This window comes from Oncorhynchus keta, unplaced genomic scaffold (genome assembly GCF_023373465.1).
Source record: "Oncorhynchus keta strain PuntledgeMale-10-30-2019 unplaced genomic scaffold, Oket_V2 Un_contig_3981_pilon_pilon, whole genome shotgun sequence".
NCBI lineage: Eukaryota > Metazoa > Chordata > Actinopteri > Salmoniformes > Salmonidae > Oncorhynchus > Oncorhynchus keta.
The window spans coordinates 110,497-122,509 of record NW_026287538.1 but is presented as its reverse complement, the minus strand read 5'-3'; the positions used below and the strand labels follow the sequence as shown (position 1 = coordinate 122,509).

The 12,013-nt window shown below is 44.0% G+C and overlaps 1 protein-coding gene, 2 long non-coding RNA genes and 2 pseudogenes across 3 annotated transcripts; 3 read left to right on the top strand and 2 right to left on the bottom strand.

The window, feature by feature from the left end:
- The first annotated feature begins 950 nt into the window (after positions 1-950).
- On the top strand, positions 951-2,587 carry LOC127924368 (nucleotide triphosphate diphosphatase NUDT15-like). The gene is made up of 3 exons (XM_052509020.1): positions 951-1,280; positions 1,371-1,567; positions 1,718-2,587. The coding sequence occupies exons 1-3, from the start codon at positions 1,126-1,128 to the stop codon at positions 1,819-1,821; spliced, it is 456 nt and encodes a 151-aa protein (XP_052364980.1). The 5' UTR covers positions 951-1,125; the 3' UTR covers positions 1,822-2,587.
- Positions 2,588-2,598: 11 nt separating this feature from the next.
- On the bottom strand, positions 2,599-5,906 carry LOC127924367 (carboxypeptidase O-like; annotated as a pseudogene).
- LOC127924370 (uncharacterized) lies at positions 3,466-10,080 on the top strand. The gene is made up of 2 exons (XR_008117734.1): positions 3,466-3,938; positions 9,975-10,080. It is a non-coding gene; the product is annotated as an uncharacterized LOC127924370 (long non-coding RNA).
- Positions 5,920-7,766, top strand: LOC127924369 (uncharacterized). Its single transcript, XR_008117733.1, has 3 exons — positions 5,920-6,855; positions 7,048-7,111; positions 7,176-7,766. It is a non-coding gene; the product is annotated as an uncharacterized LOC127924369 (long non-coding RNA).
- LOC127924366 (carboxypeptidase O-like) lies at positions 8,449-11,399 on the bottom strand (annotated as a pseudogene).
- Positions 11,400-12,013: the final 614 nt, after the last annotated feature.

The window sequence follows — 12,013 nt, the reverse complement described above, 5'->3', positions numbered from 1 at the left end:
GACATTCAGAAACAAACCAAGGGATGTTCTCTTGATAAGTGCGTGAATTGGACCATTTCTGTCCCGCTTCAAAATGTAACGAGTACTTTTGCGTGTCAGGGAAAATGTATGGAGTAAAAAGTACATACTTTTCTTTAGGAATGTAGTGAAGTAAAAGTTGTCATAAATAGTAAAGTACAGATACCCCAAAAAACGACTTAATTAACTCGTACTTTAAAGTAATTTTACTTAAGTACTTTACACCACTGATTTTAGCTTACCTTAAACATTTTCAGAAACTTAGCCTAATTCTTATTTTTAACTAGGCAACTAGGCAAGTCAGTTAAGAACAAATTCTTATTGTATTATTTTTATAACACGTTACGTTAATTATCCTGACTTGCTGCGTAAGTTCTCCTAACCTACTACGAAAATCCCCTTCTGGTCAATTCTGACAAACCGTTTCCCTTTTAGTCAAAACGAGTGAACAGCAAGCAAGTATTATCTGCCACACCAAAATACATAACAGTATTAACATATTGTGTGTAGCCTAATAAGGCGATGTGTTTATGTTGCCATCAATTCAGAAAAAAATGAATGTGAGACTTTTTCATTGTTCACATAGTTGGCAAGGCTATGCAGTTTCTGTTAGCCGGCGGCTGCCTAAAATGGGGTAGCTTGCTCTGACAAATGTGACTGATGCAAAAGCAGCCAACAATCTGTGGTTCCATTTTTTTTTGTCCAGTTCACTGTTGTAGGCTACTACTAAAACTATAATAAACTATCTCTGGCTACACTATGGACTATCACTTCCAAAATAACATTTAGATGTAATATCACATCAGGGCAATAAAGGGACGGTTATAGATAGGGAATCATAGCATACACGTTTGCTTATAAATATTTCCATCTGCATTGTTTAATGTATCTACATTTCTAAGCTACCCAGATAACAAACAAAAAATGTACCGGAAGTGATATTCACGTGTCAACCTGGCTAGTTCAGTTCCGTTCGTTGCGGAGGAGGAGCTGTGCGTGGTGAAGTTGGCTGAAACGATAGAAGAGCATATGCCATAGCATGTGTTTATAGTAGAGCTATTTGCTTATAGTTTTACTAACTGAATTACCGTGGTCTGATTTGACGAGATGACACAAAACTGCAGACCCCTCAAGCGCCCTGGTGTCGGAGTAGGGGTTCTGGTCACAGATTCAGCTCACTCCAGCTGCGTCCTCGTTGGAAAGAGAAAAAGTGCAATGGGCAAAGGAACGTATCAGCTACCTGGCGGTCATCTAGAATTTGGGTGAGTAGCTAAGTATTTCTTAATGTAAACAAGTGTGTGATATTAATTTCATATTAAAGCTCACCAATAGTTGTATTTTTTCATTTGAAGAGAGACCTGGGAAGAATGCGCACACAGGGAGGTGATGGAAGAGGCAGGAGTGCGCCTGAAAGAAGTCAGGTTCGCATCCGTGGTGAACTCCATCAAGCTCGATGAGCAGTACCACTACATCACCATCATCATGCAAGGAGAAGTGGACAGGAGCTACCCAGCAGAACCAGTCAATCTCGAACCAGAGAAAAATGAAGGTGAGAAACCTGGCTATCCCAGTCTCCTAGGTTCCCATGAATTCCAATGGTATTACTGTATTTGGCCTGCACTATTTACTACACTGGTAAGTTAATGATTTCTATCTGAGTTTATGTAGATATTTTTGCCTCTCTGTCTGTCTGTCCCAGGTTGGACATGGACACGGTGGGACCAGTTTTCTCAAGAGGACCAACTCTTCCTGCCTCTGGCCTGCCTGAGACAACAGGGCTTCCAGCCGTTCAACACCACATAACACTGCAGCTACGCAGAAACAGAGAAGAGAGGGGCGAAGCACAGGGATAGAAGACACATCCATTAGAACTGCTTTGTAGGACCTAAACCATTCAGGCTGTTGGGTATACATGGTAACGGTTGAACTAATGTTGATTAGCACCTTTGGTTGGGTAAACATGGCAACGGTTGAACTAATGTTGATTAGCACCTTTGGTTGGGTAAACATGGTAACGGTTGAACTAATGTTGATTAGCACCTTTGGTTGGGTAAACATGGCAACGGTTGAACTAATGTTGATTAGCACCTTTGGTTGGGTAAACATGACAACGGTTGAACTAATGTTGATTAGCACCTTTGGTTGGGTAAACATGGTAACGGTTGAACTAATGTTGATTAGCACCTTTGGTTGGGTAAACATGGTAACGGTTGAACTAATGTTGATTAGCACCTTTGGTTGGGTAAACATGGTAACGGTTGAACTAATGTTGATTAGCACCTTTGGTTGGGTAAACATGGTAACGGTTGAACTAATGTTGATTAGCACCTTTGGTTGGGTAAACATGGTAACGGTTGAACTAATGTTGATTAGCACCTTTGGTTGGGTAAACATGGCAACGGTTGCTGGACTTATGAGGCGACAGCTCATGGATCTAACAGAAGGAAGTTATGACAACAAATCATTACGGTTTGAGTGTATTTATTTAAATGAAATGTTAATGCAAAGCACACTGTACTACAAATAACCTGTATGTGTTTTGTCAATATTAAAAGTAACATAAGAAGTAGATGATAATTTAACAGTTTTACAGTAGAGTTTTAAAGACACAAGTAACATACCACACTTGACAAAATAAGTGTCTCATCTGACTCCTGCAGTCCTCCCAGTCTACAGCAAGATGGCGCCAGAGACCCAGGCTGCCAGCAGTGTGGTCCACAGTGTTGCCGTGACGGTGGCAGCATAGCTGTAGAAGGCCTTGTCGTGTGTGTAGGTGATGATGTGTTGTGCTCCGGCGTAGGCCTCCTCACAGGTGGGCTGGATCTGGTCCTCTGGGAGCTCGAAGCCGTGTTCGCCCTTGTCCCTCAGCTCAAAGGTGAAAGACAACGGGATGCCGATCAGCCTGGCAAAGTCCTGAGACGAACCCGAGAAGGGATCTGGAGACAGAGAGAGTTTTATAGGCCAGTAGTTGTATAGTCTGTTCCCATTGGATTGCCATGTGCCCGAGTATAGATGTGGGTCTTGATCAAATGGGATTAACCAGGCATTGCTCACTTCAGTGTTTGGTGACTCGTTGTCTTCCCTCAGCCTTACTTACACAGGATATCAGGTGAGGTGCCTACAGTGTAGTCCTTCCCATGGACAGCCTTTATAGCCATGGCTGCTCCCAGACCCACCTCCATCTGGCAACACAGAGACATACTGCAGGTTAATATGGTCAGAAAACACGTGCACCCCCGTTGATCCCCATTTTAAAACACTGGTCTATTACAACACAACTTATTTTGCGGGGCGGGCGTACCAGCTCATCATGGTTGGGTGCTGAGATGTTGGGATGTCCGTAGGGCACCAGGAGCTGCTGGCCATAGGAGTGGATGGTGAGGAAAGCCAGAATATCTTCTCTCATTTTCCCCAACATGTCTGTGACGGCCCAGGCCTCAGACTCAGAGAGAGCCTTGGTGCCGCAGTAGAGCAGATTGCAGCAGTCTGTCGAGACACCAACCACTGCACAGACAGGAGAGGAAAACACAGTAAGGATGTGTGTGTGTCAGGGTTGGGGTTGGGGTCAATTCAGGAAGTAAAACAAATTCCAAATGTTCCTCATTGAAAAACATTGAGAATTGTAATTTCAGTGTACTATCTGAATTCAATGGAATTGACCCCAACCCTGGTGTGTGTGAGTGAGTGTGGTTTAGAGTTAGAACCATACTCACTGCCCCAGTTAGCGTAGAAGTTACGATTGAGGTCTGTTCCATAGCAGGTACAGCCTCCTGTTCCTGGAGATCTGGACTTCCTCCACAGTCGAGTCTACAGAGATAAGAACCACTAGTCACTAACTGGAATGATAATACTGTCATCAATAATATTTATGTTACAATATGTCATCCAAGCCAATAGATGGCGCTCTTGTTACTTCTAAGGTCTACTCATATAGTGTACCAGCATGTCTAGGTCTATTGTGATCTATGTACTGTACTGATAACACCTGGCAGAGATGTGACGCAATTAAAGACACAATTTGTCATATTTCCAGTAGTTTCCAAGAATGTGTCAAAGCTGGTCTGAAGTAGCATTAATCAGTACTTACACTTTCATTATGCCAAGAGTAGATGTAGCCATCAACGTTTAGGACTGGTGTGATGTAGAAATCTAGATTTTTCATCATCTCATTCACCTTGGTGTCGGTTTTGTACGTTCTCAGGATCTGTTGGTAGAAATCAAGGAGGAGATTCTCACCAGTACTGCTTCATGCTCTTTAATTTCTATGATAGTACACACACACACACACACACACAATGTTTTGTACAGCTAACCTTGTGGGGGGACACAATTCAGTCCCATTCAAAATCCTATTTTGCCTAACTCGCAACCCGTACTCTTACCTTAACCCAAAAACCTTACCTTAAACCTAACCCTAGCTCCTAACCCAAAAAGTAACCCTGGCGCCTAAACCTAATTCTAACACTAATTCTAACCTTAACCCTAAACCTCCTAGAAATAGCATATGACCTCATGGGGACCAACAGCATGTCCTCAGTTGGTAACATTTTTGTTTGTTTACTATTCTTGTTTCGTTTACTTCTGGTCCCCACACCTCTTTAACGAAGTACTGGCAGAAAGCGGGAGTGATCCATTCTCTGGCGTGGATCCCACAGTCCATCCAGATAGCCTTCTTCCTCTCAGTAGAACTCAGACCAATCTGCAACATAACAACCAACAGGAGATCTCCATTGAGCTGCAGACATTGGCCTCTTGGGTCTAGTCAAAGCAGAAGAACACTAGTGATGAAAGCTACTTAGTGGTTTCCCTGTAAGACTGACCTAGCCAGGGCCAGGCATGCTGACGACAGTGAATGCAGAGAGAGAGAGAGAGGTGAAGAACCTTCAGTAAGGTGATGTTCCTCCTCATATGTTTGACCGTAGACCATGGAGGACACAACATCTGGGTTCTCCCTCTTCATCTGCTCCATCCATGCTGTAATCTATAGGGAGAGGTACCAGAGTCTATGCAGTGAGGACTCAGTCATTCTTTGTGTGTGTGTGTGTGTGTGTATTCTCTCTCACCTCTGACATATTGTGGTACCTGGTGTAGTAATTTCTCTCAGTGGTCTCCTCTCTACTCCAGACAGCACTGTACATTGACACACATACTCTATGCACATCAAACGAATACATCTTGGTTTGGTGGTTATAAATTGGTTGTAAATCAGCTACCGATGTATGAATCTTTAATAAAATTCCTGTTAGTCTGACTTGTTAAGTCATCCTTCATAGGAGACTAACCGTAGTAGAGTTACAGTATCCCTCCCAGACTCACCTGTCCTGGGCTCCATGTCCACTCTGGACAGCCAGAGATAACAGAACCAATCCAACAGAGCCCAGACCCAGCATCATCATCAACAATGTCCCTCTCTCCTTTACTAACAGGTCTCACAACTCACTGTGTCTTCCAGCTGTCAAATCAGTCACCTGGGCAGCAGGGAGAGGACTTTATACAAGTCCTCATCTAGATGAAGACACGTGCAGCCCCACATCTAGATAAAGACATGATGTAAGAAACTGTTATCTCTGTTATGTCATTACAAGAAAGAGAACAGAAAGATAGAATGGCGCTGATCTAGTGGTAATAAAATAAATATGTAAAGCCACACCTTTACCTTGATCAGAAGAACTCACTAGTCTGACGACTGTGATTATCTCAGATGCACTAAAAGCCAATTTATGCTTGATCCAAAAGAATGTTAGTAAGTTCCATATAGAGGGTGTGTTGGAAATTGCGGCGGATCTGGAGGCATGTTGATAAGGACTCGGTGAAAGTGCTAGCCACTGCCCTCATTCAATGCCATTTTGACTACGCTAGTACTTCCTGGTTTGGGGGCTTATCTAAGCTTTTGAAGGAAGCTCCAGATAGACCAGAATAAGCTGATCAGGGTGGTATTGAAGGTGAGTCCACGTACTCCCATAGGTAGGAGCTGCTTTCAGGAACTAAACTGGCTGCCTGTTGAGGCTGAGGTGTTCCAGATTAGACTGGGTTTGGTTTACAGGAGTATTTATGGTTCTGCCTGTTGAGGCTGAGGTGTTCCAGATTAGACTCGGTTTGGTTTACAGGAGTATTTATGGTTCTGCCTGTTGAGGCTGAGGTGTTCCAGATTAGACTCGGTTTGGTTTACAGGAGTATTTATGGGTCTGCCTGTTGAGGCTGAGGTGTTCCAGATTAGACTCGGTTTGGTTTACAGGAGTATTTATGGGTCTGCCTGTTGAGGCTGAGGTGTTCCAGATTAGACTCGGTTTGGTTTACAGGAGTATTTATGGGTCTGCCTTTTGAGGTGTTCCAGATTAGACTCGGTTTGGTTTACAGGAGTATTTATGGTTCTGCCTGTTGAGGCTGAGGTGTTCCAGATTAGACTGGGTTTGGTTTACAGGAGTATTTATGGTTCTGCCAGTTGAGGCTGAGGTGTTCCAGATTAGACTCGGTTTGGTTTACAGGAGTATTTATGGGTCTGCCTGTTGAGGCTGAGGTGTTCCAGATTAGACTCGGTTTGGTTTACAGGAGTATTTATGGGTCTGCCTGTTGAGGCTGAGGTGTTCCAGATTAGACTGGGTTTGGTTTACAGGAATATTTATGGGTCTGCCTGTTGAGGCTGAGGTGTTCCAGATTAGACTCGGTTTGGTTTACAGGAGTATTTATGGGTCTGCCTGTTGAGGCTGAGGTGTTCCAGATTAGACTGGGTTTGGTTTACAGGAATATTTATGGGTCTGCCTGTTGAGGCTGAGGTGTTCCAGATTAGACTCGGTTTGGTTTACAGGAGTATTTATGGGTCTGCCTGTTGAGGCTGAGGTGTTCCAGATTAGACTGGGTTTGGTTTACAGGAGTATTTATGGGTCTGCCTGTTGAGGCTGAGGTGTTCCAGATTAGACTGGGTTTGGTTTACAGGAATATTTATGGGTCTGCCTGTTGAGGCTGAGGTGTTCCAGATTAGACTGGGTTTGGTTTACAGGAATATTTATGGGTCTGCCTGTTGAGGCTGAGGTGTTCCAGATTAGACTCGGTTTGGTTTACAGGAGTATTTATGGTTCTGCCTGTTGAGGCTGAGGTGTTCCAGATTAGACTGGGTTTGGTTTACAGGAGTATTTATGGTTCTGCCTGTTGAGGCTGAGGTGTTCCAGATTAGACTGGGTTTGGTTTACAGGAGTATTTATGGTTATGCCTGTTGAGGCTGAGGTGTTCCAGATTAGACTGGGTTTGGTTTACAGGAATATTTATGGTCCTGCTCCCAGATATCTAAGTGATTACTTTCCTTGTGTTAGGGATGCACATAATCACAGCACCAGATCAGGTGTTGTTAATGTGTGCTTCTACAGGTTCAGGAGTAATGCTGGGAAAGGTACTTTCTTGTATACTGGAGCCTCAGAATGAAATGAGTTGCCTCTGCCCACAAAAACGACGTCCTCTCTGGGCAGCTTTAAAAATAAAGTAAAAATATGTTTGATGTCTTCTGTGCCCATATGAATAACCCCTATGATGAAACGACAATGATGAGATAGATGTTCTTCTTCTTTGTTTTTATGTTTTATTATCTCAATACCACACTGTGTTTATCTGTGTTCAATGTTGTCTAGCCATCTTGTCTCAAGAGGACCACAATGGAAATAAGTCCCAGACTTTATTGTGTGTCATCCTCCATGATTTTACTCAAGTGCATGTATGGCTTTTTAAGTTTTATGTGTGCTTGTTTTTTAAAATGGTCGAATTAATAAAATAAAATAAACTGAACAGAAGCCAAATTGAGCTCTGTACCACATCACTGTGCACCTCCCAAATTGTGTAATGATGCGGAAGGGTCCGTATAGCTCTGTATAGCTTCATATAGCTCTGCATTAACATGATTGGTTGACAGTAGGTGGGGGCAGGAGGTCCTGTATGAACACAAGCTCACTTCCTTGACAACTTCCCTCACAACAGCTCTGCGAAGTGCAATAAGTATGAAAGCCCTGACTTCTGCAGAGGCTGTATTACCGTAAATACTGCACGGCCAATGCAGACAACAGATTGACCAAGCACTGCCTTTAATGCTCCTCAGCTACACATGGACAGGGGAGAGGGGTCAACGTAACCTTCTGCTACCCAGGAACAGTGGGTTTTGTTCTACTTTACTTTTTTTATACAAACAAATGATAGTACTACTGATATTGATTAGCGCATTGTTGGGAACGAGCAAACAAGAAAGGCATTCCACTGTACTTGTGCACGTGACAATAAAAACTAGAAACCTGACAGAGGTGAAAGCAACTGGACACAATGGTGCTGTTGGATCTGATCAAGTTAAACAGTCAAATCTTGCATCCGGAGCAGAGAGGTTGATCTAATGTAGAACTGGACCTTCACTGAACTCGTGGGGCTCGATAACAGAAGCAGGACGTTACGACAGCATTACATAGCAGTTGAGTATATTTATATCACGGAAATGTTCATTCAAAATATACTACTGTACAAACGTGTTTGTGTTTTGTCACTTTTAACGTCCGTTATATTTTACAGCAGAATTGTAGAGAAACAAATAACAAAGCACAGTTGATCAAATAAGTGATTGAACAGATTATATAGTCTATCGGAAAGTTTATCACTTTTGTCCAAAGTCTCATTTCTGAATATACTGATAAACTGCCACCATCTCCTGGCCTGACTCCTGCAGTCCTCCCAGTCTACAGCAAGATGGCGCCAGAGACCCAGGCTGCCAGCAGTGTGGTCCACAGTGTTGCCGTGACGGTGGCAGCATAGCTGTAGAAGGCCTTGTCGTGTGTGTAGGTGATGATGTGTTGTGCTCCGGCGTAGGCCTCCTCACAGGTGGGCTGGATCTGGTCCTCTGGGAGCTCGAAGCCGTGTTCGCCCTTGTCCCTCAGCTCAAGGTGAAAGACAACGGGATGCCGATCAGCCTGGCGAAGTCACGAGACGATCCCGAGTTGGCATCTGGAGACAGAGTATAGGCCAGTGGTTGTAATAATAGAGAAACACAAGAAAGGATTTGTTGAATTGTAAACAGTGCACAGGATATTCATGTAACTATAGCCACTTAGAAGTCACAGTATCCTCTTAGTCTCACTACTTACACAACACATCAGGTGAGGTGCCTACAGTGTAGTCCATCCCATGGACAGCCTTTATAGCCTTGGCTGCTCCCAGACCCACCTCCATCTGGTAACACAGAGACATATGTTATTAGGGTCAAAGAAATTGCACCCCTGTGCGTCTCCAAAAGCAGAATTGAAAAACGCTGGTCTACTTGTGTGTGGAACAGGCATACCAGCTCATCGTAGTTGGGTGCTGAGATGTTGGGATGTCCGTAGGGCACCAGGATTAGCTGGCTATAGGAGTGGATGGTGAGGAAAGCCAGAATGTCTTCTCTCATCTTCCCCAACATGTCTGTGACGGCCCAGGCCTCAGACTCAGAGAGAGCCTTGGTGCCGCAGTAGGTCTCAGAGCAGCAGTCCGTCGAGACACCAACCACTGCACAGACAGGAGAGGAAAACACAGTTAGGATGTGTGTGTGTCAGGGTTGGGGTTGGGGTCAATTCCCCAAATCTCAGTTCCAGTCAATTCAGGAAGTAAACCAAATTCCAAATGTTCCTCATTGAAAAGCATCGAGAATTGGAATTTCAGTGTACTATCTGAATTCAGTGGAATTGAAATGGAATTGACCCCAACCCTGGTGTGTGTGAGTGAGTGTGGTTTAGAGTTAGAACCATACTCACTGCCCCAGTTAGCGTAGAAGTTACGATTGAGGTCTGTTCCATAGCAGGTACAGCCTCCTGTTCCTGGAGATCTGGACTTCCTCCACAGTCGAGTCTACAGAGATAAGAACCACTAGTCACTAACTGGAATGATAATACTGTCATCAATAATATTTATGTTACAATATGTCATCCAAGCCAATAGATGGCGCTCTTGTTACTTCTGAGGTCTACTCATATATTGTACCAGCATGTCTAGGTCTGTTGTGAACTATGTACTGTACTGATAACACCTGGCAGAGATGTGACGCAATTAAAGACACAATTTGTCATATTTCCAGTAGTTTCCCAGAATGTGTCAAAGCTGGTCTGAAGTAGCATTAATCAGTACTTACGCTTTCATTATGCCAAGAGTAGATGTAGCCATCAACGTTTAGGACTGGTGTGATGTAGAAATCCAGATTTTTCATCATCTCATTCACCTTGGTGTCGGTTTTGTACGTTCTCAGGATCTGTTGGTAGAAATCAATGAGGGGGTTTCCATGATTGGTACTCACACCCCTAGACACAATCCTGACAGAAACATGGATATGTTTCACTGTAATGGACACACACACCTCTCTGACAAAGTACTGGCAGAAAGCAGGAGCGATCCATTCTCTGGCGTGGATCCCACAGTCCATCCAGATAGCCTTTTTCCTCACAGTAGAACTCAGACCAATCTGCAACACAACAACCAATAGGAGATAAGTACATCTAAAATCTGCAACACAACAACCAATAGGAGATAAGTACATCTAAGCTCTATATCTTTCAGTAACTGAGTTGTGGCCATCATCTCCCTTGATTGTCTCCCAGGAGACATATATTGTCTATTGAGAGCTAGAGAGCAAAATAGAGAGAGAGAGAGAGAGAGAGACAGACAGACAGAGAGAGAGAGGTGAAGAACCTTCAGTAAGGTGATGTTCCTCCTCTCATAGGTTTGACCGTAGACCATGGAGGACACAACATCTGGGTTCTCCCTCTTCATCTGCTCCATCCATGCTGTAATCTATAGGGAGAGGTACCAGAGTCTCTATGCAGTGAGGACTCAGTCATTCTTTGTGTGTGTGTGTGTGTGTGTGTGTGTGTGTGTGTGTGTGTGTGTGTGTGTGTGTGTGTGTGTGTGTGTGTGTGTGTGTGTGTGTGTGTGTGTGTGTGTGTGTGTGTGTGTGTGTGTGTGTGTGTGTGTGTGTGTGTGTGTGTGTATTCTCCTTCACCTCTGACATGTTGTGGTACCTGGTGTAGTAATTCCTCTCAGTGGTCTCCTCTCTACTCCAGACAGCACTGTACATTGACACACACATATGCACATCAAACAAATATTTCTTGGTTTAGTGGTTATAAATTGGTTGTAAATCAGCTACCGATGTATGAATCTTCAATAAAATTCCTGTTAGTCTGACTTGTTAAGTCATCCTTCATAGGAAACTAACCGGACTCACCTGTCCTGGGCTCCATGTCCACTCTGGACAGCCAGAGATAACAGAACCAATCCAACAGACCCCAGACCCAGCATCATCATCAACAATGTCCCTCTCTCCTTTACTAACAGGTCTCACAACTCACTGTGTCAAATCAAATCAGTCCCCTGGGCAGCAGGGAGAGGACTTTATACAAGTCCCCATCTAGATAAAGACACACCTTTACCTTGGTCAGAAGAACCCACTAGTCATAGGTTCTGTTAATGTGTAATCAGGAGTCTATTAAAATTGAGGAGGGTGTAAATATCACAAGAGGGGGTGAGGGGGAGGGAGAGAGCGAGAGAGAGAGAGAGAGAGAGAGAGAGAGAGAGAGAGAGAGAGAGAGAGAGAGAGAGAGAGAGAGAGAGAGAGAGAGAGAGAGAGAGAGAGAGAGAGAGAGAGAGAGAGAGAGAGAGAGAGAGAGAGAGAGAGAGAGAGAGACAGAGAGAGAGAGAGAGAGAGAGAGAGAGAGAGAGACAGAGAGAGAGAGAGAGAGAGAGAGAGAGAGAGAGAGAGAGAGAGAGAGAGAGAGAGAGAGAGAGAGAGAGAGAGAGAGAGAGAGAGAGAGAGAGAGAGAGAGAGAGAGAGAGAGAGAGACAGAGAGAGAGAGAGAGAGAGACAGAGAGAGAGAGAGAGAGAGAGAGAGAGAGAGAGAGAGAGAGAGAGAGAGAGAGGGGGGAGTGTAATGTTTACTGTTACTTTTTATTGTTTATTTCACTTCTGTTTAGTATCTGGTTCACTTGCTTTGGCAATGTTAACATATGT